The sequence below is a fragment of the Osmerus mordax genome, chromosome 5 (assembly GCF_038355195.1).
Source record: "Osmerus mordax isolate fOsmMor3 chromosome 5, fOsmMor3.pri, whole genome shotgun sequence".
NCBI classification, from domain to species: domain Eukaryota; kingdom Metazoa; phylum Chordata; class Actinopteri; order Osmeriformes; family Osmeridae; genus Osmerus; species Osmerus mordax.
This window is the reverse complement of record NC_090054.1, coordinates 11,850,886-11,877,562: the sequence shown is the minus strand read 5'-3', so window position 1 is coordinate 11,877,562 and position 26,677 is coordinate 11,850,886. Positions and strand designations below refer to the sequence as shown.

The 26,677-nt window shown below is 44.0% G+C and overlaps 4 protein-coding genes and 1 non-coding gene across 11 annotated transcripts in view; all 5 read right to left on the bottom strand.

Annotated features, from left to right (window-relative positions):
• Positions 1 to 47: 47 nt before the first annotated feature.
• On the bottom strand, positions 48 to 8,515 carry nvl (nuclear VCP like). Of its 4 annotated transcripts, none has more exons than XM_067236164.1 (24): positions 8,436 to 8,515; positions 8,168 to 8,242; positions 8,011 to 8,081; positions 7,874 to 7,926; positions 7,704 to 7,794; positions 7,559 to 7,619; positions 7,189 to 7,443; positions 6,867 to 7,005; positions 6,665 to 6,741; positions 6,358 to 6,492; positions 5,333 to 5,434; positions 4,998 to 5,115; positions 4,702 to 4,846; positions 4,165 to 4,510; positions 3,720 to 3,941; positions 3,129 to 3,233; positions 2,872 to 2,934; positions 2,248 to 2,367; positions 1,987 to 2,086; positions 1,666 to 1,772; positions 1,445 to 1,521; positions 1,237 to 1,325; positions 853 to 950; positions 48 to 253 (listed from the first exon to the last, which is right to left on the bottom strand). In XM_067236164.1, the coding sequence occupies exons 2-24, from the start codon at positions 8,222 to 8,224 to the stop codon at positions 209 to 211; spliced, it is 2,676 nt and encodes an 891-aa protein (XP_067092265.1). In that variant the 5' UTR covers positions 8,225 to 8,242; positions 8,436 to 8,515; the 3' UTR covers positions 48 to 208. The 4 variants fall into 4 exon arrangements, with proteins under 4 accessions (XP_067092265.1, XP_067092267.1, XP_067092266.1 ...); XM_067236166.1 differs by having other exon boundaries at positions 8,168 to 8,290; positions 8,436 to 8,476; XM_067236165.1 differs by having other exon boundaries at positions 8,168 to 8,309; positions 8,436 to 8,463.
• Positions 8,516 to 8,648: 133 nt separating this feature from the next.
• Positions 8,649 to 13,382, bottom strand: si:ch211-195b21.5 (uncharacterized). 2 transcript variants are annotated; one of them, XM_067236389.1, is made up of 9 exons: positions 13,038 to 13,382; positions 12,676 to 12,803; positions 11,894 to 12,449; positions 11,010 to 11,706; positions 10,827 to 10,888; positions 10,592 to 10,685; positions 10,156 to 10,274; positions 9,358 to 9,579; positions 9,037 to 9,262 (listed from the first exon to the last, which is right to left on the bottom strand). In XM_067236389.1, exons 1-9 carry the CDS (start codon positions 13,266 to 13,268, stop codon positions 9,176 to 9,178), a joined length of 2,196 nt encoding a protein of 731 aa, XP_067092490.1. In that variant the 5' UTR covers positions 13,269 to 13,382; the 3' UTR covers positions 9,037 to 9,175. The 2 variants fall into 2 exon arrangements, with proteins under 2 accessions (XP_067092489.1, XP_067092490.1); XM_067236388.1 differs by having other exon boundaries at positions 8,649 to 9,579.
• Positions 9,927 to 10,061, bottom strand: LOC136943704 (small nucleolar RNA SNORA54). The gene has a single exon (XR_010876715.1). It is a non-coding gene; the product is annotated as a small nucleolar RNA SNORA54 (small nucleolar RNA).
• An 870-nt stretch (positions 13,383 to 14,252) lies between the features above and the next one.
• On the bottom strand, positions 14,253 to 18,213 carry fam98a (family with sequence similarity 98 member A). The gene is made up of 8 exons (XM_067236491.1): positions 18,107 to 18,213; positions 17,230 to 17,378; positions 16,982 to 17,116; positions 16,518 to 16,702; positions 16,338 to 16,418; positions 16,115 to 16,231; positions 15,794 to 15,961; positions 14,253 to 15,685 (listed from the first exon to the last, which is right to left on the bottom strand). Exons 1-8 carry the CDS (start codon positions 18,142 to 18,144, stop codon positions 15,017 to 15,019), a joined length of 1,542 nt encoding a protein of 513 aa, XP_067092592.1. The 5' UTR covers positions 18,145 to 18,213; the 3' UTR covers positions 14,253 to 15,016.
• A 295-nt stretch (positions 18,214 to 18,508) lies between these two features.
• Positions 18,509 to 26,677, bottom strand: part of rasgrp3 (RAS guanyl releasing protein 3 (calcium and DAG-regulated)) — a 32,591-nt gene continuing 24,422 nt past the window's right edge. For 2 of the 3 annotated variants that reach the window (XM_067236219.1, XM_067236220.1), the window contains exons 12-16: positions 26,457 to 26,572; positions 25,236 to 25,383; positions 23,774 to 23,810; positions 23,464 to 23,613; positions 18,509 to 23,202 (exon numbers count right to left, since the gene is read on the bottom strand). In XM_067236219.1, the coding sequence (XP_067092320.1) occupies positions 22,787 to 23,202; positions 23,464 to 23,613; positions 23,774 to 23,810; positions 25,236 to 25,383; positions 26,457 to 26,572 (867 nt within the window). In that variant the 3' untranslated portion in view covers positions 18,509 to 22,786. The remainder of the gene's footprint in view (positions 23,203 to 23,463; positions 23,614 to 23,773; positions 23,811 to 25,235; positions 25,384 to 26,456; positions 26,573 to 26,677) is intronic. The other variant, XM_067236221.1, reaches the window with a different exon arrangement.

Here is a 26,677-nt window from a genome sequence, read left to right as displayed (position 1 = left end):
GGAAACAGACACATCCAGTATTACATAATAAACAAACGGAAACAACGGCATTCCTAAGATTTACTTCTGCATTCGTTAAACAGAATAAACATTTATATCAAGTGTGATTAGACCTATAAAAAAAGAACAAAAAGTGAAAATGTAAAAACATGACAGACATGACCCTTTCATCACAGTGCTCCTAGGTCCCGTCCTCACATCTCTGCCACTATCGCGTCAGAGACTCCCGCAGCAGCTCATACATACGCTGGTCCTGTTGGGAAGAGAAGATGTTATCCTCCAGTGTATCCTGCAGTGAAACCTGCAGGATACACAGTGTGAGGGGAGTCCCAGCCATCCGCTGTCCTGACACTCAATCAGGACAGGTCAGACTAGTAAAAAAAAAAAAGTCAGATCATAAATAAAAAAATAAAAAACATTGGGTAGGGGACAAATGGGAGAGGGTTGAAGCACTGCATAGCTTTGAATCCTTTTTTTGACATGTTTGATGGGACTAACATATTAAGGACTAACTTAATAAAGACCTGGGGTTGAAACAGCTAAAACATAACCGACAGGTTAATAAACGGTGTTCATCTGAAACTTGAGCTGGAATGTAGATCTTTAGCTCCACGCAAAACCTTGACCACACCCATTGAACAAGACCTCAATACATGGGCCATGCTGTGGAACTATCTTTGTGTTCAGTGTATTTGTTTGGTTTTACATGCATCCTTTGCATGTAACATTGACAACACCTCAGGGTATATTTAGTACAGAGGGATCCTATTACTTGAATCTGTAACGTCTAACCGTTTTCTGCACAGCCTAACGTCATAAAACCTTGCAGGGGTTTAGAAAATGTTTACTTACTTTTTTAGAAACCGACGGACGCACTTTTTTGAAGGCATCCTCAAAGTTCTCCTTGGTGACCCTGATGTCCGCTACTGAGCCTTTTGAGAACGTGTGACCTGAGCACAAAAAGCCCGTGTATAAAAACATACCATATGCATCAGGGAAATGGACTGGTGACCTCATCATGGTCTATAATGGAAAACAGTCCTGCTATTGACTTACGAGGAAAGTTTGAAAAAACATCAAGCCATTCAAACAAAAAACACTGATAAAGAAAAACTTTTTCTCCCGACTTGCACAGTCTAGAAGATCTAACATGCCTCTTTAAGACCACTATTTGACATGGCCCATTCAAACAGTGTTTTATAACTATATTTGTGTTATACACACACAAAGTTCTACCTGAAAAGGCAGGAGAGGGGTGGGTCAGTAGATGGGCTCTCAGGGCGTTGACAGATGCTTCTCTAACTAAAGCTGACAGGTCTGCCCCCCTACAGAGAACAATACAAACAGTCATTATATTGGAAACATCCGTTTGAGATATACTCAACTCAAGTAACACAGTCCAAAAAAGAAAATGGTGCTTCAATACAGTATGAAAGGCCCTCACGTGAAACAGTCACAGCGCTCATCATGGGCAATCTCCTCCAGGCTCAGGTTCTGCTCCAGATGGGGCCTGGTGCCCCCCTACCACAGACACACATTGCATTGTTATGAATAAAGTCATTAACTGACGACCCTTTCCTACAATACAATGCCACCATCTCTATTTTGCACTTATTTTAATAACAGCAATCGATGGGATCAGTGGTGTTTGTGTGGTGCCGTTACCTTGGTGATGGTGAGCAGGATTGCGTAGCGGTCAGCTGGAGGGGGCAGGCCCACGTACAAGGTCTTGTCCAGGCGGCCTGGTCTCAGGACAGCCGGGTCAATGATGTCTGCAGAAAGACTCAACCATGGTTACTTATTTACAAAGACTTAATTCGAGCTAGAACTACTGACTAGCTCAGTGGAAAAAATGTTACGGGTCAAATGTAAGAGAGTATGTTAATAGGCAGTAAGGTATTTAAGAGTACAGACGTCAAATGAGTTAATAATATTACTATGTGCATGATGTGGATATCTATAGGTGTGACCCATTATCTTGCCTACCTGGCCTGTTGGTGGCAGCCATGATGAAAACCTGTCGCCTCGTTTCTAGACCATCCATCTCTGTCAGCAGCTGGTTGACAACACGCACACTGGCACCAGACTGGGGACACACATGGACCATTATATTAACATCACCATGACTTTATGAATGCAAACAAGTTGTTTCCTGTGTGCTGGAAGCCGGCAGCCCAGGGACCGTCACCAGCTGCTACCTTGTTAACGGCCCAAAACGACAGAGGAAGAAACGGTCTCCTCGCTCACCTCGTGGCCGGAGCGGCGCGGGCACAGAGCGTCGATCTCATCGAAAAAGATGACGCAAGGGGCGGAGTTTTGTCCTCGCTGGAATACCTGTCGCACGGCCCTCTCGCTCTCTCCAACATACTGGTGGGGAGGGGTGGGGGGAGGGGGCATAGGTTCAAACCATGTCAATGTTAATACGTGGGTGGGAAACTACAATGCTGAAAGAAAGAAAAACAAACTGTTCCTGCAATTATTAGACAACCATTTCTGAAAAGAGCCCAATTTGCATGTCAATGTAACCTAGGATGTCTTAATTCAGTTAAAGCTTCCGCATAGACAAACCAGTTACCTTATGGGTAACTTTACTAGTAAATTACATTCAATAACCTGGAAGAGACACTGGTGAGCTTCAGGCGACACATTTGAGTTAATCGACAAGAAAGCAGGCTTAGTTATACCTGTGGTCTGTCAAAGTTTCCCAAGTGCCATAAGCAACAAGCTGAGACATTAAATAATGTAGAAATAAGCATTACAGGCTTATGTGATTATCTGAAACGTTAAGTCTGAGACAGACAGTCTGAGACAGACAGTCTGAGACAGACAGTCTGAGACAGACAGTCTGAGACAGACAGCTAGGTGACTCACCATGTTGAGCAACTCAGGCCCCTTGACTGAGATAAAGTTTAGTCCTGACTCATTGGCCACTGCCTGTGAGGAGTCAAAACAACATGTGAAATACAAAACACAATAATAAAAAATGAACTTTAAACGTACTAAAACTTTAGAGGTATGCAGATAGCCAGTGTCAAGTCCTAACTTTAAATACTTTTATTTAAAGAAATAGCATTTTGCAGTGGTGAAGAAATACTGACAATTGAAATAGGAATGGAGGAGAGTTGTACCTTTGCCAGCAGAGTCTTGCCACATCCTGGTGGACCAGCCAGCAACACCCCTGCAGGGGCGCTGAGACCCAGGGCCTTGAACTGCTCCGGTGACCGCACTGGAGCCTGAGGACACACACACACACACACACTATTCATCAATACTGCACAATACCACCATTCATACTGAAGTCAAACTAATTCACACTATCTTGACCGATACCGAACCTGAACCTGTTGAAGGCTAGCCGAACGCATTTACATGAATTGCTCTGTATACATCAATACTGACTCAGCACTCAGTCTATTGAACGTGAGAAGACGGCATGAACCTAGCATGAACCAGAAAGATAAGATTCTATCATGCCAGTTGGTAAGACTCATGGTTTCCACCAGAAATCATCGTAATCAATTAAAATCAACCCCTTCCTTGAGACCTATACAAATTTAGGAAAGAACCACGGCACAGTTGTTGCTGACTGGCTTCCATTATCAAAAAGACATTGACAGGATATCCTCAGGAGAGTTCAAAACAAACGAACCTAACCTGTCCAAGTCCTGCTTCCTCTGTCAACTCAACATGATCTTCCCCCGGGTGTGGGGAGGGCTTACCAGGATGGCCATGGTCAGCTCTTCCCTGATGTCCTGCAGGGCGCCCACGTCCGCCCACGTGACGTCGGGCACAGTGGCGAAGCCCTCGCGCTTGGCGGACGGCTGCACGCTGGCCAAGGACGACTCGAAGTCGGACATGAGGATGCAGAGGCCGGCGAGCTGCTCTTCCGAGAGGGACTCGCTGCTCTTCAGGAGAGACAGCAGGCGAGACAGCTCCCCCTGCTGGTGAAGGAAGCATTCTATGAACCGTTTGAAATAGTGACTCGGAAATATGACTAATGCAATTTGTGTAAGATACAAATAGAGAAACATTTGTGTTAAATATATGAGATATACAAGTAAAAAAACAAACAAACACATAATATAAGCTGATTGACAACACTTCTCCCTGTAACAACACCTGGGCTGCTTGGCAGTGGAAACAGCTGAAGCTTCTTCCCCTCACCTCTGCAGGTTCCTCTTTAGCCAGCGAGGCGTCTGCTGGGGAAAGGACGTCTGGAATGGTCAGTGATGTGCAGCTCTCTTCCATATCCGTGGCAGCCTCCTGGAGACCTGGAGCTGGAGTCTGTTCCCCCTGGGGCCCTCCAGCCTCCTCCTCCTCCATGGACACAAGCCCCGGGCTCTGTGTCTGCTGTTGCGTCTCAAGGAGGACTCTGTTGACTGCGCTCATGGCAGCCTCGCGACACAGCGCCATGAGGTCGGCGCCCACGTACCCCGGGGTGAGCCTCGCCAGCTGTCGAAAGCCAAAGTCTTCCGGAAGTTTCAGTTTCCGGCACAGTGTTTTTAAAATCCTGGAGACAGAGCAGACACAAGCAACACAAGTTCAAATAATAGAGCAGTTTTTACATCTTAATATGAGGTGAAACGTACGCAGTGTAACGCCCATGTGTGACTAACCCCCAAACCCTCTAATAATGTAGTCCCCCTACTGACAACAGCAGGGCCTCATTAGCCATTTGGACTGTGGAGCTACGGGACCCACCTCAGACGAGCTTCTTCGTCGGGTATGCCGAGGCAGATCTCCCGGTCGAAGCGTCCGGCCCTCCGTAGCGCAGGGTCCAGGGAGTCTGGCCTGTTGGTGGCACCGATGACCAACACCTGGGTAGTGACGGCCAGAGCGTTCAGGTCTGCGGGGAAACAGACAAGTTAAGTACCATAGAAATGGAAACTACAGAGAGTAAAAGGTACATTTTTCTGGCTTGAAAGGATAAACTTACATTTCATTAATAATTGATCCACAGCCAACTGTGGCTGTGCAGCCATTAATATACCTCTTACCATCCATGCAGGTGAGTAATTGGGCGACTATCCTCCTCTCCATGTCCTTAGAGGCCACCTCTCTCTTGGGGGTGATGGCATCAATCTCATCAATGAACATGATGCATGGGGAGTTGGTCTGCAGGGACGGGGTAATGGTACAGGACTGGTTAGGTCTAATCTAACATGACAATCCAACAGGACTGCAGTCTGTTTGACAATATGAACTGTTTTGACTCGCAAATGGACTCTAACTTATTCAAGCACATTTACAATGTTTTACTTTGTTTGGGTGTTAATGCACAAAAGGAAAACATTTCTACGACAGGATGCTGAGAGATTGAGGTGGGGCTTACCACAGCCTGCTCAAACAGTTCCCTGAGTTTTTGCTCAGACTCCCCGGAGACTCCTGACACCAGTTCTGGAGCAGACACCTTCAGCATGGGCAAGTCCATCTCCTGGTAGAACAAAGAAGGGCACTGCTGTGAGTTACTGACAACTCCATTGCTTCAATGAAGGTTTCAGCTTCGTGTGGGCCAAGGTGTTCACATGTAAACACCCGTGCTTCTCACTCTAGGTTACGGGTTCAATCTCGATGACGGGTGAGGTGGAAGACGGGTAACAGTCACCCCTCTCCCTGGGTAACAAACTGTTTGTTGTTACTCATGTTTGTTTGTGTTGTTGATACCAAACAGATTCAGCATTTTTGGTAGATTCAATCCATTGATACGACAAACAAAAACATACTTAAAATTTGTGTGACTAAGTACTCTGTTTTTTCTTGCTCTGGTCAAACGTAAAAAACAAGCATCGCCTCCAAGCCAGCTGCATGCCCTTACCCTAATTACCGTCATAATATACAGCTTAAATGAGGTGTGCCCCTAGTGGCCAAAAACAATCAAACAAAACTAATACGATAAACAAAATAACAACTGACAATAGTAATCAAACAGTGAAAAGGCATCTACAATAACTTTTTGCCACAGTAAAATAGAGACAGTTAAAATAGGTTGTTCACTATTGATGTAGTTTACACAGTGCTTAATATTTAGCTAATGTTTTTTGCCAACATGTTTATTCTTAACTGTTAAATAAGCTTGTCAACAATGCAAACAAAGTTGTCGACTGTTGTGTACCATCAGAGATTACACAGTATCAATTATCAGACATAAGAATACCCAAAAGTATTATTATGCTCACTAGCAGTCGGACCATTAATATTGCTTGGCCGTGGCATGGCTCCGGCAAGACTTGGAAAAACTGACGGTAACAGATTATTTTCATGGCGTGGTCTGTAAGTGGCATAATGCAGTCACCTCAGATACATTTTCTGACCACATCATGTTGAAAACACACTGAAGGGACGACATGGCCCACTCACCCCAGCCACGGCCTGGGCCAGTAGAGTCTTGCCACAGCCGGGGGGTCCATGGAGGAGGAAGCCCCGTGGAGGGACCACACCCAGCTTCTGGTACACCTCCGGGTGCCTCATGTGGATGAGCAGCTTACACACCTCCTGCAGTGTTCAACACACACCGGGGAAGCACATTAGACGCTGCTGGATTGGCTACCGCGCATGTTGAGAGTTGGCTTCAACCTGTGTGTCGTGCCATGTGGTTGGGGGTTGAACGGGAATATAGACATTGGTCAATCCAGAACAGTTGGAGCAAGATCTGCTCGTTATTCACCGTCAAGGTTGCGTCATTCCCTCCGACGTCTTCAAACGTTACTGTTGAGGCTTGCAGTTCAGGGCCTTTCGTCTTGGCTGGAGACACAAGACAAATGTGTTGAAGCTACATTGACAATACTGGCACTAACTTCTGATGTGGTGGGTCTTCTGTTTCTGTTGTGGATGAGGTCAGGGTTAGTCTTTTTGTGATCAAGGACTACCTTTCTTGCTCATTATACTGGCTTCGATATCGCCATCCTTCCCTTTGGATTCCGCCGCTTTCCGCCGTCTGGACTTTGTAAGTCCTTTTTTTTTGGGAGTCTTCTCAGGTTCCAACATCGACACATCGGTATCTTTCTGCTGTGAGATACATTGACCGTACCGTTGACCAATCAATAGCAAACAGTACTGCAAAGTGTTTCTCTAGCACATATCTAAAGCATTTCCAATCAGTCGCCACCTATAATACCTTGTAAAACGTCAGCAAATTAACCCAATGCATCTTGCAACACATACAAAAGTATCACCCCAACAATGACTTACATGTCCAGCAGCACCTGTTAGTCCCTCCCCCTCCTCCTCACACAGGTCAATCAGGATGTTGTCTCGCTCTGGCCCATGCCCCTTGTCTACAAACCAACCACCTGCAGACACCAGGGTACCAGCGTTGTGGGGTGTGGCCCGGGGGGTAGCCGCAGGGCTGTCTGCTGCAGACGATTCACCCCGCGGAGATGATGCGTTCTCGGGAATCCCCTTCCGATAGAGGGACATGAGGGAATTGTTCATCTGGTTCGTGGGCTGAGGAAGAGGAAACATCCGGCATGGGGGATTCCAAAACAAACGTAATATTAGGATGGATCAATACGTCGCCTAAAATACAGTACGTCTAACTAATATTAAGTGAATTAAGCACCAGGTTTTCAGGAATATCCTCGTCACTGTCAGAGGTGTCATCAGAGACACTGCTGCCATCCCTGTAAAAAACAAACAGAACACAATACTACTAAACCATTCTGTATTGTTTGAAATACAAAACAAAAACATAGTGTGTTTATTACCCAGCATCTTTTCGGCTGTGTCGGGCTCTCTTAGCCAAGTGCTTGTTCTCCAGATCGGTCAGTCCAGACTCATTACATATAACTGTATGGACTGGAAGGAACATGCTGAATTCAGTGGACAGAAACAAAACTTGACTAGGAGATAACGGTGGCTGTAGTAATGCACTCACCTTTTTCCACTTGGATCCTGAATGCAATTTTGTTCCGCCGGCCATAGTCCATTCTGAGAAGAATAAAACTGTAAAAGGAGTGCAAATCCCCGGTAAAAGGGCTAGGGGTAAGTGACAGGAAACTGTACCCAACTCACCTGTAAAGTCTTTGCAGTTCAAGCGCCACTTTCGTGATGTCTACATACTCGCCGTCCTGAGTACTCAGGTACTGTAAAGGAAACGAACAAGCAAACGAACATTTTCAACATTGCACCCTTTCTAACTATAAAATCTGCCAGCTGAGTTCCTTCAAACCTGTTCAACTCTCTGCTTGAGTCGATTGTCCACACCGCCACCAGCTCTATTCTTCATGCTTCCAATAATCGTCACCTATTTCAAATGACGTAGTTCGTGAACGATCCGACGCGTAGTCTACTTCTGTCAAACACAGTACAGACTGAGAACAATATTGCAATGCTAACTAGCATGCAAGAGTCCTACTGTACTAAGGTAACTTTTAAGACAACTGAATTGGCGTTGCGCTAATGATTCCACAAACTGTGTTTATAATGACTTCGCTTACCTGTAATCGTCTTTCCACATAAGTATTGGTCACTTATCTACTGTGGCTAACAGATGCGACCTGCTCCACGTGAAACCGCTTCTTCACTTGGGTAATTGTTCCACAAAACACGCATTACTGCCACCTACTGATGGGAGTACAGTACTAAATTACAGTAATGTACAGTGGCTACCATCATCCCTTAATGTATTAAGCATGAACAGCTTTGCGTTGAATACTTTTATTGCAAAAATACTTATTTGCAGCACTAAACCAAAAACAATTGTAAACACCATTAACATTAAACATAATGGCCCAAAAGGTGAGGGTTGTTCAATAAGAGGGAGAAGAGGTTTGTCAGGAACCTTGGGTGAGACATGATCTCACATTGACAACTCACATTGATAAACAGATTTGAATGAACATTTGGGTGACAACACCACAGTATAATTTCTGTCAACATAAACAACAGGAAGAGAAAACTGTATGTTTATGGATGTATTTTTCGAAATCTCGATAGTCCATGAAAAAACCCAGCAACAGAGCAAAACATTGGACTAGAGGCCCAATACAGAGAGACCAACAGCTGTAGGCAGTAGAGTAACTAGGATTTGTCCTCCTTCTCTTTCTTCTTCTTTTTCTCCTTCTTCTTCTTCTTCTTCTCTTTCTTCTTCTTCTTCTCTTTCTTCTTCTTTTGTCCTTTGGGGGACTTGCCTCTGTCACTTTCACTACTGCTGCAGCTGTTAGTATCACTGTCTTTTTTATCGCCATCTTGCTTGGAGAGTTTCCCCATCCCGTCCTCCTCCTCCTCCTCCTCCTCCTCCTCCTTGACTGTGCCATGTTTTCCGCTAGCAGGTGAAAAAAAAGCAGAGCCTTTGTCCATTTTGGCCTCATCATCCCTCCCTCTGCTCTTCAGCAAGCCCGGAGGAGTGTGCCCTCTTACCGTTGTCATCGACAACCTGGGGGGTGCAGGTTTCTCCTCCTTCACGTAGACCTTCTCACGGTCGCTCTTGTGGCCCCTGGAGTCATCCTCCAGTTTGCGCTTGAGGTCCAGATGTCTGTGATCTCTCTGATCCCTGTGTTCCCTCTGGTCTCTCCTCTCTTGCAGATGGGAGTGTTTGCTTTGATGGTGGTGGGGTTCTGTGTCCTCTCTGTCTGCATGTTTCTGATGAAGACAATAAGGAGAAATGAAAAACAGGAACACAATTGGTACACATTGCTACAATCTAATTATATATTTGAAATCATATGTATTAAGTAAGTAGGAACTTGGCAATGGATAAACTAGGCTTTTTTATTTTATTTTTAAAGCTGTATTCTCTGATGTTTGCAATTGATGAGAGAGAAGAATACAATTGAATTCAATTGAGTACAGTTAACTTCGGAATTATTGGCATCCCTGGTAGAAAGAAAAAAAGGTTATACAAATGTTGTTCCTGAACACTGATCACTTTAAAAAGAGCTTCCGGAGTTGTCTGTATATTTGAGGGAATATAACATGAAAATCAGAGACAATGTTCCCAAAGAACGAACAAGGACAAAGGCACAAAACGTGCCACTTCCCTGCCTTTCCCTGGTTCTTACTGTAGCACTGGAATGGAACCCAGGGTTCATACTGACGGGTGAACCAGGTTACGTACAGTGCAAGAAATAAAAATGTCCTTTATGTATTTGTTTACTAAAACATTGGGTGGGTTGGGGAAGGAAGGAAGAAAGAAATACAGAAACTGACACTTCTTACCGCACTGGAGTTCTTGCGACGGTGGTTGGCTGCGTGGGCCTCTGCAGTGTTCAAGTCTCCTATGAACTCCTCACACTTCTGGCAGTAGAACCCTATCACTGGGATTAAAAACTCTGAGCCTGCAAAACACATAGAACCAGCACAAGAGCCGCCATTCCAGGCATTAGCATTGAAGCATTAAGGAGTTAGCCCCCTAGCAGACATTGATGGAGGCAGTTGTGTGCGTGAGGAGGTTTCTGACCAGAGGAAGCAGAAACATACATCATACATACAACATTGCATAGAACTGAACTGTGCATTTCTAGTCCTTGTTTATCTCCTATACTAACTAAATATTGTTGTTGTTTGTTGCTTGGACGAGTGTTTACTAATGAATTAATGTAATACATATAATAATAAGAACATAGACAACGAAAGGTAGAAAAAACTGCTGTACCATCATCCTTCAGCAACCCTTCCAGTTCCTTCACCAGGGCTTCTTTTCTGGTCCTAAGGGCTTCTCTCGTTCTCATTTTACCCTCATCGTCATCCTATGGGTAGGAATCCATGAAAGCACATAAAAAAAACTAAATGTATAACCCACAAAACTGACTAAGCAAAGACATCAACCTGAACCCTCTAAAGTTGTCTGGGTAATATAAATGATTAGAAAACTACAAATGAAAACGTACCTGCTTCCTGTCCGTGGACCTTTGAGAATGCTGATCACATTTTGCCCGCTTCTCCTTGGTTGCTTAAAAGCGAGAAAGTAAGAAAGAACTTGAAATGCTAGACTGGATGAATCCACCAGACTCCCAAGCAACAACTACTGTTCAGTTCACAGACTTGCATAATGAGTCAACATGACATCTTACCTTTGATGAGAGACTGCAAAGACACCAGTGCTTGTTGTACATCTGGAGTCCCAAATGCAGGAATAGTAATTTTGACCTCCTGCTTTCCTGCTTCTATGGGCAGCGGCGGCGATGGCAGTTTCGCTTCCTTCTGCTCCTGCAGCTTGGACATGATCTTACTGATGTCCGACGTCCCCAGGTTCAGACCAATGTGCTTCATCATGTTCTTTATCTTCTCGACCTCTTGCACATCTGGGAGGAGGGAGGAGTTGGGCTGCTGACCTGTGTGCTCAGTCTTCACTGTGGGCGTGGAAGCGGTCCCTTGACCGCGTGGCTTAAGGTCCCCAAGGAGCTCTCCAAGGTTTCTGAAGAGAGGCTGGTTCAGGGAGTAGGGTTGACCTGCATGTGAAGTCTCTACGTGGCCTTGATAGGTAGTGGACGGTGCCATGGGCTGGGACTGCTCTGCGAACTGAAGTGCGGAGGATGGTTGCCTCTGACTATCATTTCCGTTCCCATAAAGAAACGACTCCTCATCCTCGACATCCACCTCTTTTTTTGTTTCTTCCTCTCTGGTGCCCTGGAGCCAGGAAAAGTCGTTTCCCACTCGCTCATGCGGGAGGAGCATACTGTCATTCACTGATGGTATGGACTGGTCCTGGCTTGTGGTAGGCTGCCCTTGGAAGCCACTGGGCTTCGAGTTCATGCCCATGTTTCCTGCCTGTGAGCAAAGAAAAACAGCAACAATCAGGCCAGATACAACTGTACTTGTGAAACAATCTAATCAGATTTCACTAGCAACTGTCTTCATGAATTGTAGATGGGCTGGATCTGGAAACTTGTGACCCATCTGCTGCCCTGACAACAGAGGCCAGGAAACAAGAAAATACCTGACCCTTTTAAATTACCTGAATAGTAAGGATGGCATTCTTGATGGCAGGTAAGCGGTCCTCCAATTCCTTACAGTTCATCACTCGTTTTAGCCCCTGTAACAGATCGGTGTTGAGTGCCGAAGTGTGACTACTGACACTGCTGCCACTGAAACCCTGACTGGGACTCATCCGGCCCTGACTCCTCCCACGACTGTGACTCCTGCTCCGGGGCCTGCTCCGGGCCCTGCTCTTCCCCCGGGTCCTGCTCTTACTGCGGGCTCTGCTCTTGCTCCTGCCTCTGCTTTTTCCGTGACTCTTACTCCGGCTTCTCACTCGACTTTTGCTTCTGCAACGGCTTTTAGCGCGGCTCTTGCTCCGTGCCCGGCTCTTGCTCCGCGCCCGGCTCTTGCTCCGCGCCCGGCTTCGACTGCGGCTTTTGCTTCTGAGCCTCTGCCTCTCATATCCTCTGTCTAATATTGAACCTGACGGTATCCCCAGTTCAGACAGGCTGGAGGCAATGTTCTCTTTCAGATAATCGGGGAGTGGTTGGTTGGATTCAAGGCATCTGAGAAAGTCTTCCCCTGCCTTGTCGCTGTAATACAAGTTGAAGATGTTTTGAATTACAACAGTAATGTACCAACCTCCCTCCTCCCCAATCAAATAGAATAGAATTGTCAGTCAATAAAATTGTTCCCTTTAATTGTGAAGCATATTCTGATCGGGATATTAAGTGGGGATCCTCTGTGTAGATGGGAATGATGATTTTCCAAGCAGTGTTTATGCAGTAGCTTCTTGACACTTATCTTCTACTTGCTTGCCTTTTATCTTTCTGATGGGCCTTTAAATGGTTGGGGTTCCGCTGTGTATCTGGAGGGAGGATTTGCTGATTGCCCATAGTGATCACTGTGCTGCGGTCAATGGAAAAACTGCTACAGTGTGGTTGAGTCTGAATAGGACAAACAACAAATTCAGCACATGCTCCAGTATTACAATATTAGTCCCACAAACTGCAAAAAAACTCAAACGCAGACAACGGCAATGCAAGGGCCAGATACAACAGTAGTTTGTTGCATGGAACAAATGTGTTAACATTGTTTTAACTAACGTTACATAGCTTTTGCTAGCTAATACACCTAGTACTAGCTATAGTTAGCTATCTAATAATGACATGGCTACGTACATTGATATAATGGTCCCCCATGGATCTACTATGAATGTATTCGTTGTTTGATTCAGCAGGCAAAAAGGAGCGACATGGTCCAGGGGGCAAATGTCTGGGTGGTGGAGCATTCGGTGGCGGGCCGTAGGGCCCTCCATAGCGGGGCGCCATCATTGGCGGTCCATGTTGTGGGTGGACAAACGGAGCCGGGCCACGGGTATATTCTCCTGGATTAAGAAAACCACGATACATCTCTTCGCCCTCAAACGTCCATGACACCTAATACATTTTGTTGAACAGACACAAGTTCTCAGTTTCTACGTAAACACTGTGGATTGTTGTGACGGACTTGGGTCTAGGCATGGTGAAGCCAACTAAAACAGCAGCTTCACTTCCGGTTGATTGCTCAGTCTTCTTCTTCTGTGATGTTTAACTCAGGTTGGCTGCAACGTTATTGGTATATTACCGCCTCCTAACGCAATGGAGGCTGAACCAGAGGTGAGGAGATATAAATCCTCCCTGTCAACCCGGTTTTCCATTAAAAAAACTAAACAGACTAGACTAGGTGTAGGCCTACAGCTTCAAACCGTCCTCAACCTCTCCCTTCCACCCCTACTGTCCACAATTAAAGTAACATGGGCGATTGGAGGCTTCAACAGCATGAACAATTGCATATTCAGCTGACTAAGCAACTTGATATAAACCCGTTCGTCCAATCTTAGTAGTTTTTTACTTAAAAAAATAAAAAGCCACAAGAATGTTTTTTACATGATTATTTTAATGGCAAAAAAACTAACATGGAAGAAAAATCCACAGGTTACAGTTAAAAAATCATCAGAAAGTTACTGTAGAAGTGATTCAAAACATTTGTTTTTTGACATAGTAAGAATGTATGGGTAAAGTTGAGAATACTCTTGTTCTCCTTCAAAATGAGGTAAAATGGATTCAGGAAGTTGTCCAAATATTGGTAAGTACATATATGTCTATATTTGAGGTGTTTTACCACAGCCTCAAAATATTGTGGTGTCTCTTGACCAGTAGAGGCCTGGGGGAGTAGAGAAAAATCATCCCACGTTTCTTTAAAATAAATGTAAAACCTTTTTCTTTGAGAACATTTTCACTCAATACAAACAGTTTCTATTTGAGCAAAATATATTGCAATGACAGTAGTGCCTGTATGTTGAAAACTGTGGTTCAATATGCAACAAATGACAGAAAATGATGAAACTGGCAACGTGAAATCAACAGTTTATTGCTCACCTTCCACTCATTCATACTTCCAAACAATCTGTCTCACATCCAAATATGTACACAATTATGTCCATAAGCAGCATAGGTGGCATCTTTTAAATAAGAGAGTAGATACCAGTAATAACTACTTCCAATGAGAGAAGAAAAAAAAACATTCTGATGCTCAGTTTTTTTCTTATTATTTTGAGCTTATGTAAACTATAGTTTAAAACAAATACTGGAGAAATAAAGCTAGTTTCTTTTCAAGTATCAATCAAATTCAATAAAACTATAGGATGGACTGCAAGAACCCCATATGTAGTCCTATTATCAGACATACAAGTATTTAAACACTGAAAACCTCTAGGACACCCTTCTGTCTCCTCTCTCAAATCTCAGCGATAAGGCTAGAGTAGTGTCGCAACAAAGTCAGGACAGCAGAGCCCACACAGTAGTTAAAGTTGGCACCACAATGAATTTGCGGCAGACAACCCTTGGCGATCATGTCGCAAATAGCGGAACACTGCACACACAACGAAAAACACCCGCAATGCAAAATACTACACTGAACAGTCCTCTGTAACATACCTCAAGATGGAATCCAGAAAAAGGCTTGTTGTGGGACTTTTCATGCATGCAGCAGATACACTTTCATACATTTTCAGGGGAATAAAGGATGTTAAAACATGCTTTTTTCATATTCACATTGAGATAAGGCATTTTCTCTTTCAAACCTGAAAGGACTCTGCTGTAAAGGCCTGCACTTTGTTTTAACTAGTGTAGTGTCTGCCCTGGCTGAAGCCTGCCTGATTGTACTGCTGGCCACCATGTTGGAAGAACTGTTCAAATTGTCCTCCTTGGTTAAAATTCTGACCACCTCTCACCCCCCATCCACCCCCCTGGCCTCCTCTCCCACCTCTGCTCCTTCCTCCACGACCCCCTCGACCTCCCCTCTCTTGATGCCGACCTCCATCTTGGTAATGGTTGTCATGCTGGAAACCTCCACCCACCCCTACCCCTCCTCCCCCCTGGTGTCCTCCTCCAGAGTAACCAGGACCCTGGAAGCCTCCCTGGTAGTTCGCTCCCCTGTAACTTCCTCTTCCACTACCACCTTGATGACCTCCGCCCTCCTGGTAATGACCTTGGTTGTAACCTCCGCCTCCTCCATCTGACCAGCCGCCCTGCACCTTACCCCCTCGGCCGCCCCCTCCTCCACCCCTGCCACCCCTGTCATAGCCTCCTCCTCCTCCTCGCTCGTGGCCTCCACGACCTCCATGCTGTTCGTAGCCCCCCCTGCCGCCCCCTCGTCCACCCCCTCCATACTGCTGTCCTCCTCCCTGGGGGCCGTCCTGCCTCTTCTGCCAGGTGGGCATCTCAGGAGGGGGAGCCTCAATTTCGGTGGGTCGCCCGCCTCTGTCTGGCACGCGCCCCATCAGAATCTGGGTCAAACGTGAACAACATCCATTAATAAACTCAACAGTTGCTCACGGGGGTGAGTGACAGGGGGTTCATAACCCAAGCAGTGCTCAAGCACGTCTTAACACCACCTTGTTGATGGCGCACGCCGTTTTCTCTCTTATCCTGCCGCTGCTCGTGCGCAGGATGTTGGAGAGGTCTTCTCGTGCAGCAAAGAGGTGGGCCACAGTGACTTTGCTCTTGGCAGACAGTGTCGAACGAAGAGGCGGGTAAACTTTGGCCAGCTTTTCAGCATGTGTCTGTTTAAAACAAGGAAATTACCATCAGGACGTCTTATTTACTTACTAAAGATGTACATTGCTATGCTAATGCTAAACAATTCTAATCCCTTAGTTAATTGGGTGATGCATCAAATAGTAGTTAAAATGTGCCTGGAAATAATAACAAAGTACCTTGGCTTTATCAGACCACCCGAAGGACTGAACTGTCACATCAAGACGCTTCAACAACATCTTTCTCCTGACATCATACTCCTTCACAAGTGCTTGGTTGATGGCCTCAATTTTTTCCTGCAAAAAAGACAACGCATGTATAATTAGTAGTGTTATCAGATAAACAAATGTATTCAAGATGGTTAACAATAGACTTCCTCAACATTTGTTTAAATGACATTACCCAGTGAACTGGTCCAAGTGCTTTCTTCATGAGAGGACGTCCGACATGAGTTGGTGGCACCTTGGCCAGGGCTTCCTTCAGCTGAAGACGATGCAGAGAGGAGATCTTGTATCTCATGTCTTATCAAAACTTAATAAGATATTTTACTGTGTACATATACTACATGACAGACCAACTCACTTTCTTCTCAATGCCGCTGAAGAACTGGAACATGGTGATATTGACAGGGGGCTTGGACATTCCCAAGGCCAAACAGATGCCCTTCAGCTCCATAAACACCTCACTTCCCCCAGCCTGCTCAGCGGCCTTTTGGGGCTTGTTCACCAGGATCATCCTCGACGCCTCCAGCTCCGAGATTAGAAAGGCTAAGGGTAAAAAGAAGAACTAGGTTGGCTAAAAAGTACCTTTCAAGGAATGGAGAGAACCACACTATTATTACTAGGACTGTAAATGTGATGGCACTGCATAAAATGTCATGTTACAGACATGCATTTAAACATTTTTTTTTTATTCAAGTCTGTCTCAGCTTTTGGGAAGACTTGAACCCAATCATCTAAAATGTGTTTTCCCTTGTAACAGGGGATACGAAGGTTTCTTCAACTGTCAACACAGGTCACATGACATTAATGATGCTCTTGACGTACTGATGAGTAGTAGGCAGTTTCTCTTGTTGAGAAGCCGCTGCGTGACGTCTCCAGAAGAGAGGACAGAGTATGGGCAGGCCAGCTCAGACAGCAGACCACTCACTTCCAGCTGAAAGCCCTCAGCCTCACTTGGACCTGTGGTGGGTACAGGTGGTCAGTTGGTGTTGCCAAGCCATTCGGTTAATTAAAAAGGTAGAATGTCACCACATTCTACCCCCACCCCCGCCACAAGAAAGACAGCAACTCACAATTGGTGGCATGGACATTCTCTTCCAGTTGGCAGTAGAGTTTCAGTTCTGACACAATCCAGGCACACAGCTTGGTGAACTCTGGTGAAGCCGCTCCCACATTTGCTGCTGCCTCTAGTGCCCCATCCTCTAACAGAGGGCCTTGGTAACTGACCAAAATCACAAATGACATAGGGTTTTCACTTGACCATGTTCAGAGTAGTTAACCTTGGTTGGACCATGTTCAGAGTAGTTTTATGTGGTATTATGTGTGTGTTTGCATGCATGTCTAGTTAAAGACTCAGGCTAGTGTCGTAGTCTGAATTGGCTGCAACTCAGTTCAACATATCAGTACTTCATATTAGTGCAGATGCCACATAACTGGGAGTGGGCAGATTTATTGTAAATAGAAACCAGTCCTAATATGGGTAGGACCCAATGAGAGCATTAGGTGGGGCCTAATATCTTATCTTGTGCTGCCTTCGGGTCATTGTGACCCACCTTTTGCACCACGACGGTGGGTCACAATGACCCGAAGCCAGCACAAGGGTTGATCACTGCCAGTGTGTAGCTACTCAATGAGAACTGCTTCCTTCTGCCCACATTGTGTTTAATAAGTTAAACAATGACGTGGCAGACTACTTTAAATGCTTGCAGATCTCGATATTTCTACGAGGAAAGCTGATAAAAACTAGTTAACACAAATGAATACATCCACTGCTTCACGGAATCAATTCAGGTGTAAAGTATTATTGTCATCAGATAACGTGTTGGCTAACTAGCTAACCATTAGTTAAGATTTACTAGTACCGGCTCACCGGTTGGATAAACTGCCTGCCACCTAGCTATCGGCTACATGCTAGCTTGGACAATATGTAGAGAGTCCATTTGAACCTACCCCAGGTCTTCAAGCGAGTCCAGAATGTCATTCTCCATTCCAGTAGCTATCTAGCTAACAGGTATTGAATTCACAGAAGCACAAAAATGACCTAAACTCGTTGAGTGGTCCAACAATTCTGCTCACTGGGACTGCTCAGCTGGCATGCTGGGGGTCCTCTTGAGCCAGCCTCCTGCCTCTGAGCCGGTTAAAATAATGCCTGTACAAACTTGCTTAGGTTACAATTATATACAATCATAACATATCATCATAGCATGAATCATAGCGATCATCTTATGATCATAAGTAAATCATAACCATTAAGCATTTAAAAGTCCTCAAAATAATGATTCTCTCGTCAAAAAATGTGTGGAGAGAAAGAAATAACACTAGATGGTGCTATTAAACAATGACCACATTTATTCTGTAAAAATAAGAACTGTGGAAATACAGGTGTGTGGTTGGGCACACGTGTCCATGGTTTATTGTTTATTGATTCTACACACGACAGTATAATTACCAAAAAGGCAGAGTTCTGTTGAATATCATAACAGTGGGCTTTCATAATGCACACTGTGTTTTATTGTAGGCCTAAATGTAGTAGATCTCGCTAAATGTCCATACTTCTAGGGAAGGCTGAAAGAGTTGTGTAAAAGAACTGTATTTTTATTGGAAATGGTTATGGTTAAGATGACAGATTGTGTGCCTAATTGAAAAACAGCATGTCAGGTGTTCATCTTTATGACAGGGAACTAACAGTCAAGACCCAATAATACACACACTTGTTGGCAAATCAATCTATGGCACATAGTGGACTATATGGAGAACAATTCAGCATTTAGAAGTACAATCAAGACCCTACAGATATTGAAAGAGTACAACCAGTTGGTTAGTATGATTAATGAGAAACTTTAATGTTATTTAGTTTTAAGTTCTAATTTTCTTTTTCTTCTGAATTTCTTTATTTTTAGAAAAATATTTTTAAATACCGTAAGCCCCAAAAATCTCTAAACATAAAGATACCAAAATAAAAGCAAAAATAGAGACGTATCAAAGAGACCAGAGAATCCTGTCCTTTGATTTAATAAATGGGAGTTTATGGGTCAATGTACATAGAATATGTATACATGAATCAAAGTAAGGTTCAAATGGGTGTAAAATAACCTGCATTGATCTGTAAAATGTACAATATTTAGGGGTTGAGTGGTAAGATTTCAACCACTCCATGGCTTCACTTTTTCCTGAAGAAGTATCTGTATTGGTGGCAGGTTAAACTGATAAAAATATTCTATTCTACCATAAACATCTAGTTTGCATTTAGAAAATAAAACAAAATAAGTACATGGACATAAAATAACACAATGACCAAATATGCAATGCTACAGAAGGCTCTCCATCAACAATAGATAAAAACAGTATAGACAATAATAATGTAAAATATATTATAAATATACAATCAAGTGGGATAACACTTTTTTCTCTCTCAAGTAGACCAGTTCATGATAATAGTAAGATGATCAGTGTCGCTCTTACAGTCAATAACAGTTTGATAAACAATACAAAAAAAGTTGTTGAAATGTGAATACAAAACATTTTATGCACAGTAGTAGCAAGGTTGACTGTAATTATCATAATGTCCCTCAATGCCGAAATGTTTGAGAAAAACCATCAAGAAAAGTCATAATGAGATCAAGTATCATTCGGTGTCTATGTGATGGAGACAAAAAGTCACCAGACTTTTTACAGGTTGAGATTCATTAGTGTTATTACTGAAATGCATGCTTAAAGTACATCCTAACTTAAGTTTAGGTCCATTAGCTAGCCATACCTATGCGAGTTTGGTTTTGTGTCTGTACTAAAATTATGCCAACACAGTTGTCATAATTTGGTACTTCTATTTAGATAGACCATCCATTAATGAATCTATAAACTATACATTTGTGTGAACCGTTGTCACCCCCTTGAATCCCAGTTGTGTCCTTACAATTAATCCTCCTATAAATTGTGTTTCTAACAGAATATCAGCTGTCTCCCCTCTCTCAACCACAAATGGTGCTTCTGCTTGTGACTAGCAGCACCAATCAGAAGGCCAGCCTGTTTTGTCTCTTCAGAGATCTCCATGTCAAACTCACCTGCTGATACCTGCTCGTCCCTCCTACCCTAAGAGGGGGGGGGGGGGTGCAGTAGTGGAAGAGGGGCAGCTGGTTCTGGTACTTTCTACATGAAAGAACCCCTCCCACACATGCGCATGCACACAGACACACAAACACAAAACAAGACACTCGCACACTAATTTGTGCATGCATCACTTTATGTAATCTACTGTATCCTTGGTGACTAAGGAGGGACTGACCTGCTCTACGGATGCCTGGCAACCACTGTGCAACAAATCACCTGGTCATATACCTGGTGCTGCCTGTGGGGAATCAGGTGGGGGGACTTACTGGGTATTTCATTCCACTACCTCGGCCTTCAGCCAGTAGACTTGATCTGTCAACAGTTTAAAAAGGTTATGGGTCACGGCTAGTTACTCAATGGGGATAGGAGGATGAACATGTTTGACACAGACACACATTTAGATAGTAATGGTTGAAAATGTATAGGGTTGTGGTTTCTATTTCAGAGACCTTGTAATTCTAAAATAGAACATGCTGAGCACAGTAAGTCTTTGGCCGGGACTCATTAGAATGGCAAAATGGTAGTCCTCTGAGTTGAAGTCCCTTTGAAATAATATAAAAACCAAAAAGCCCTGACTACTATCAGTATACAATTCCTAAATGGACAGTGTGTTTTCCTTTTACATTGTTAGCCAACTCTTGAAGTACCTTTTTCTTCTCAGATTCCAGACTGAGACATGGAACTGGCACATAATGAACGATCAGTTGTTGAGTTAGGCTTTGTGTCCACTTTAAATGAAAGAACCCTCAGAAACATACCTTGTTTTCACTCTCATTCACTTTCATGTTATCCCACACTTTCCACAGGTTTGCCCCGCTCCGTACAATATCGTATTCTACCATGCATTCACCCTTTACTCGAATACTCCACACTTTCCATCATACCACCTTCAATATATACTCTTCCCAATGTTTACTGAATGTTTACCAACCGATAATTTAGTGACACCACCTGACATAAATTGTAGTTGCCCTTTCTTCTTAAAACACAATAAAAGTTATTTCCCATTCACGCATTAAATAGCAATATGTACTATGTGCTCACTCACACAGGCACAGTCAAAACCCGATCATTTCTGTTCACTCCGGTTCATGTGGTTGAGCCTGAATAACCTAAATCACTTCCTGGATGTCCATGATCCTTTGCCAATGACACTCGAGGCGAGTGAAGGCAGAGTGTGATGCTGGGGGACATCCTGGAGTGTTTCTACACCAATCAGGCCAGGATTTCCTCAGTTCCCCCAACCAAATCCTCTCACTCCCTCTCAGCCCCTACTGTCTCTGTGAATCCTCAATGTCTACATCAGGGATCTGTCTCCGGGCAAGGACAGAACAAGGGTCCTGAGCATGCTGAGAGCGCTCCAGGGTGGGCTGGGCTACTCTGGGTCACCAAACGGGGGCTTGAGGCAGCCAAGTACCTCCCCGAGAGAGGAGAACTTCCTGGGGCGGGCTCGCCGGGGCCTCCGGGGGCCCCTGGTCCAGCCCTCACCGTGGCCAAGTCAGCTGTCCTGCCAAGGGAGAGAGTAACCCCACACACACACACACACACACACAGACAAACACACACACAAACACTTAATTCACTGTTAGCAGTGTAAGCACACAAAAGCTGAATGCTTTTATTGACTGACCAGATGCACTTTTTCATATTCAACATTATACGCTATCCACAGTGTTATGTTACAATAAATGTATAAGTAAGAGAGTCAACAAAGAACTTCAAGAACATCATTATCAAACCCTGACTATAGATTGCACTGAAGTGAGATTTAGACAGAGTACAAAATTCAAAATTCAAATCGGCTTCAGAATTGAAAACTAAGTCTTGGCTCCAACAGAAGAATTTGATTTTCTTTTCCTCCAATCCCAATCCAAATATCTTAAAAGGTAAAAGTACCTTATCATAATACAGTAGAAACTTTATTTCACCTTGTTTTGACTCAATCAAATCTTTGACATGCTGCACTACTGCCAACATATCCTGCTTGGTTTAGCCATCCTAATCTGATGAGGGTAAACAGTTTGACTCAAGAGGCTATCAATCAGAGTGCTTCTCTGGCCTCTGCACTCCCTTCATCTAGATAATCTCCCTGTGAATGAAAGAGAAAATGTCTCTTTGTGCGTTGGTTCTGAATCCACTTGTTTCCACAGAGATGGAAGTATGCAAGGCTTTGATAACAAAATGTTATGTTGCTTTGGCCTGAAGGGTGAAGGGTGAAGAGCACAGACACAGAGAACAAAGAAGTTGCAGAAAGGATTGTTTTCCATGACCGATTCAGACCTAGCACAGGTTACCCATTTTGTGCTAGATAAGCAAATGTGTATTCTATCCAAGGGTAAAAAAAAACATCACAAGCGTGGGCTGAAATTGATGAAACTGAATATAATGTAACTGACTTAAATGTCATGAAATGTGTGCATGACGGAATAGCATTGTCGTCAACATGACCTTGTAGTAAAGCAAGAGAAACATGTATATAATCATGTCATTATTCTCTGGAACCAGCCTAAACACAAACGCACTTCACGTTTTAAACCTTCTTCTAATGTGAAGCGAGCCCAAACACACACACACCTTCTCCCTGTGTGCCGTTATTCCATTGTGCACCACCTCTGCAGGGCCATCCGTCTGCTCCTGGGAATCCCTCCTGCCCCGTGCAGGGACCTGAGACTCATTCTCCCAGCGGGCAAAGCCCTTGTTCTTGGAGGCCTTCCTATGGGGCCGGTATCTCATCTTGGGGAAGGTGTGCGACCCCCCATCCCCAGCCCCCCAGGCATGCTCTGGCCACAGGGGCTCTGTTTGTGTGGCCTGGCTGGTGGTGGCCCTCTGGAGACGGACAGAGATCCGCTGGGCTGATCCCGTCATGAGGGTGATGGACTTGCCCTCCAGGTCAGGACCCACCGGGGCCACTGTGGGAAACTCAAACACCTCGTCTTCATCTGCAGGACATTTTCTAGTTCAATGGACTGGCAGAGCTTATATTCAATTCAATATTGTTATTGTATAAGTAAAGCATAAGTTAATAGGTGTGTATTTGTATATTCTACAGGTGCTGAATAGAGAAAGACAAAGAAAATGCCCACTGAGAAAAGAAACTGCACTTACAGCAGAGACAAAGTGGATGAAAACTAAATCTGTACAACTATGAAAAAGGTCAACAAGCAAATAGAGAAGTAAGGGGTGGAGGGGCGTTCCTGTACCTTTGCAGGTGGGCAGTGCGGGGCTGCTGGGCAGAGAGCTGTGAGTCAGTCCTCCAGGGGAGACACTTCCCAGAGACGTGGAGCGAAGCAGCTTCCTGCAGGCCAGAACCAACAACTCCCTGCACTGTTTATGGCAGTTCACCCCACAGTCTGAAACACAACACAAACATACACACTAGACACGTATACCATCTGAGGTCAGTTGTATGATGTCGGTTGCACTTGTGTGACTGTTCTGTTGGTTCGGGTCTTCAAAAACTAAGAATGAACACAAACAAATAAATTATATTAGGCCCAAGTCCAAGATTACCTTTACACTTGTATCCCTGCTTAATGATTCCCCAGAGCTGCTCAAACAGCAGGTCCACAACAGAGACCGGGAGGGAGAAACGACAGGAGAATGTTAGAATTTGTAATGGTCACACAGCATGTTCACACAGTGAGCCAAGACGGAAGTGTAAACCTTTGTACCATAAACAGGATATAATTCCTCACAACACCCTTCCTGTAAACTATGTGTGTGTGTGAGTGTGTGTGAGTGTGTGTGAGTGTGTGTGTGTGCCTGCCTGCCCGTATACATCCATTTGTGCCAGTTTGCTTTGTGAGAATATTCTCATTTCATCATTGTGCTTTTCTCACAGATGAATCTAATGCAGCATTAAAGTCAGGAAAATAACAATGGACGACATTGTGCATGTCATTATGCCATTAGGCACAAAACATGATCTCACAGGTACGGTGTGCATGCATACACTGTCATACAAGTTCTTCTGTAGAATTAGTCAAAACGAATGTGGTGTTCCGTCAACTCATTGTTTTTATCCATCTTAATTACAACGGACCGCTGTAATGCTGCTGTAGCCAGCAGTCATGTCAACATATTGTTTCTCTGTATGTTGATTCCCTCCATGCACTGTGAGTAATTCCTCTTTCAGAAGGTCAAGGAGACCCATCGGGTAGGAACTCAGACAAACGAGTACAGATAAACGTCTGCAAGGTTTCATTATATTGTAGCTGACCATGGGCTTGTCATGGTTTGTTTAAAGATTATATAATAAGTTGTTGGCAAAAAACAACCCCAAGGTCGCTGAAATAGATACCACAACCCTGTCTCTCCAACACAGAAATACAGGTTGAAAATCTAATGTTACTCTGATATTCCTTCAGAACAATTGATTTCAAACTACTCTGTCACCATTTAAAAAAAACGACAGTTTCACAGTAATGTTGCTTCACAGAGTTAATGTGCGTGTGCAAGGTCATGGCTTAGATTGAAAATACTATACATATCTCTGCCTTCCTGTCGGTTTTCAGTAACACTTTACTTGAAGGGGATTTTCATAAGCAAACGTCACACCTTCATAAATGTCAATGTATCATTCACAACAATCTTTACTTCAATGTTGTTTTAGGTGCATTTTCAAAATCTAACATTAAACATTTATTGTAAGCATCAAAATGCATCAACAACATTAAAATTACAAAGAGGCAGGCAAGGGATGGGTAGATTTACAACTCTTTACTGAGAATTTTAAGAGAACAAACCTAGTATTTCAGATCTATCTGTACTTTTCGAAAATAACTTCCCATTTCTGATGAAAAAGGACATAGTTATTGGGTATTAAATATTTTGTATCTGAGGTTTCATTAACACTTATGAAGACCCTTTTTGAGTTGTGTTACTGTTCCCAGTTTCCATTCAACCTAAATAAAGGTGTGTTAGACAGTCCTCTTCTACTCCTCTCAAAGAAAGATGGGAAATTCATACGTACAAATCCTGCACAATGTTCGCAGAAGGTTGGCTTCAGGTATGTCATTTCCTGGAAGTTGTGAATGAAGCCAGGCCCCATCTTACACTGGAGCAGGGGGTTGGCCCTCAAGAAGTATGCCATCATCTCATCCTTACTGATCAAACCATCCCTGAAGAGAAGGAGTGATAGGAAAAGAGAGAGAAATGAAATGAAAGATATTTGAGAAAAGGGGTCATGGCAGAACGGGGGGCAGCAAGTATACTTCCGAAAACACGAGCTAAATGAAAGTATGAATGATCAAGACTATCTTCAGTCTGCTTTGGTCCCATCAGTACTGCCAATCATATTCTCAATTCTGTTTGTCCAAAAGAGAGTAGCATTTAAAAAAAAACAAGCACAGTTGGAAGGCTGCCTCTCCACTCCCCTTTCCCTCCTGTCTCCTCCTCCTCCAGACCTACTCACTGAGTCAGAGTCACTGAGGCGGACTGAGATGTGATTTGAGCGTTCCACTGAACAGATGAACCACCCAGGACAGGCAGGGGATGCAGAGAAAGAGTATGTGTGTGAATGTGTGTGTCCGTCATAGTCAGCCATAACCTTCACCTATCTTCACCCTCCCATCTCCTCAAGCTACAGTGACCAAGCACCTCCCTCAGTTCAGGGGCTAAAAGCAGACTCGAGTCTGTTGTTGTGATCTCACAGTTTTTCTGCAGTTTTACAATAGGGGATTGACCTTGTGATGCCAGGTAAGAAACAAAAAAAACAAAAAAAACAAAAACACTTGTGTGGCTGGCAAAAATGCTTACTGTTTTAGCATACAGTAGGAAAACACATCAACATTTTAAAGCATTTATTCTGTTGTTATACTCTGCGTGTGTGTCTGAGAGAAAGACAGTTATACAGACAGACAAACAGAAAGGGTGGGAGGGAATAGGTTGAATGTGAGAGAGAAATTGGGTGAATGTGTGAAATTCAGTGTATGGGAAGCTTACACTTGTGAATGTCTTTGGGGAATGTGTGTTGTGGGTGTGGAAACTCGAAAATGTGTTTGTGTGTGGGGGATGTGAGTGTGTGTTAGAATTCAAATGTGTTTGTGAGTGAGCCTGTGAGTGTGTGTGTGTTAATGTGAGTGAGTGTAAATGTGGCACTGTTTTTGTGTGGCTGAGAAGCAGACGGGAAGCTATGGATGCAGTGTGCATGTCACAGTTCAGATCACGACTTTGGCAAAGGTGGCACACTCACTGGTCTTTGTCCAAAACACAGAAGGAATCCAAAAATGGAAAGTTTGCAGCAATACTTTCAAAGTCCTCTTGGGAGATGTAGCCGTCATGGTCATGGTCATAGTTCCTGAATACAGACTTCCCAAAAAGAGAAACGAACAAAGGAATTGACTTGCTCATTGTGTGGAACTTAAACATGTCTCACTCTTTGGAATTGTGACTAAAATAGCCTATTTCGTTTTA

What these genes read in the sequence shown, in the direction of transcription:
- nvl (XM_067236164.1), bottom strand. Translation starts at nt 8,224, where the DNA reads ATGAAGAATAGAGCTGGTGGCGGTGTGGACAATCGACTCAAGCAGAGA. An exon ending in TAACAGGTGCTGCTGGACAT is followed by an intron (nt 7,006 to 7,188) that starts GTAAGTCATTGT and finishes TGTATCTCACAG; the next exon opens with CAGAAAGATACCGATGTGTC. An exon ending in GACGAAGAAGCTCGTCTGAG is followed by an intron (nt 4,511 to 4,701) that starts GTGGGTCCCGTA and finishes CTCTGTCTCCAG; the next exon opens with GATTTTAAAAACACTGTGCC.
- si:ch211-195b21.5 (XM_067236388.1), bottom strand. Translation starts at nt 13,268, where the DNA reads ATGTATCGTGGTTTTCTTAATCCAGGAGAATATACCCGTGGCCCGGCT. An exon ending in GCCCATCAGAAAGATAAAAG is followed by an intron (nt 12,450 to 12,675) that starts GCAAGCAAGTAG and finishes CTTGTATTACAG; the next exon opens with CGACAAGGCAGGGGAAGACT. An exon ending in GGTCCACGGACAGGAAGCAG is followed by an intron (nt 10,686 to 10,826) that starts GTACGTTTTCAT and finishes TCCTACCCATAG; the next exon opens with GATGACGATGAGGGTAAAAT.
- fam98a (XM_067236491.1), bottom strand. Translation starts at nt 18,144, where the DNA reads ATGGAGAATGACATTCTGGACTCGCTTGAAGACCTGGG. An exon ending in AAACTGCCTACTACTCATCA is followed by an intron (nt 16,703 to 16,981) that starts GTACGTCAAGAG and finishes TTTTACCCTTAG; the next exon opens with CCTTTCTAATCTCGGAGCTG. An exon ending in TCAGCGGCATTGAGAAGAAA is followed by an intron (nt 16,419 to 16,517) that starts GTGAGTTGGTCT and finishes CATCGTCTTCAG; the next exon opens with CTGAAGGAAGCCCTGGCCAA.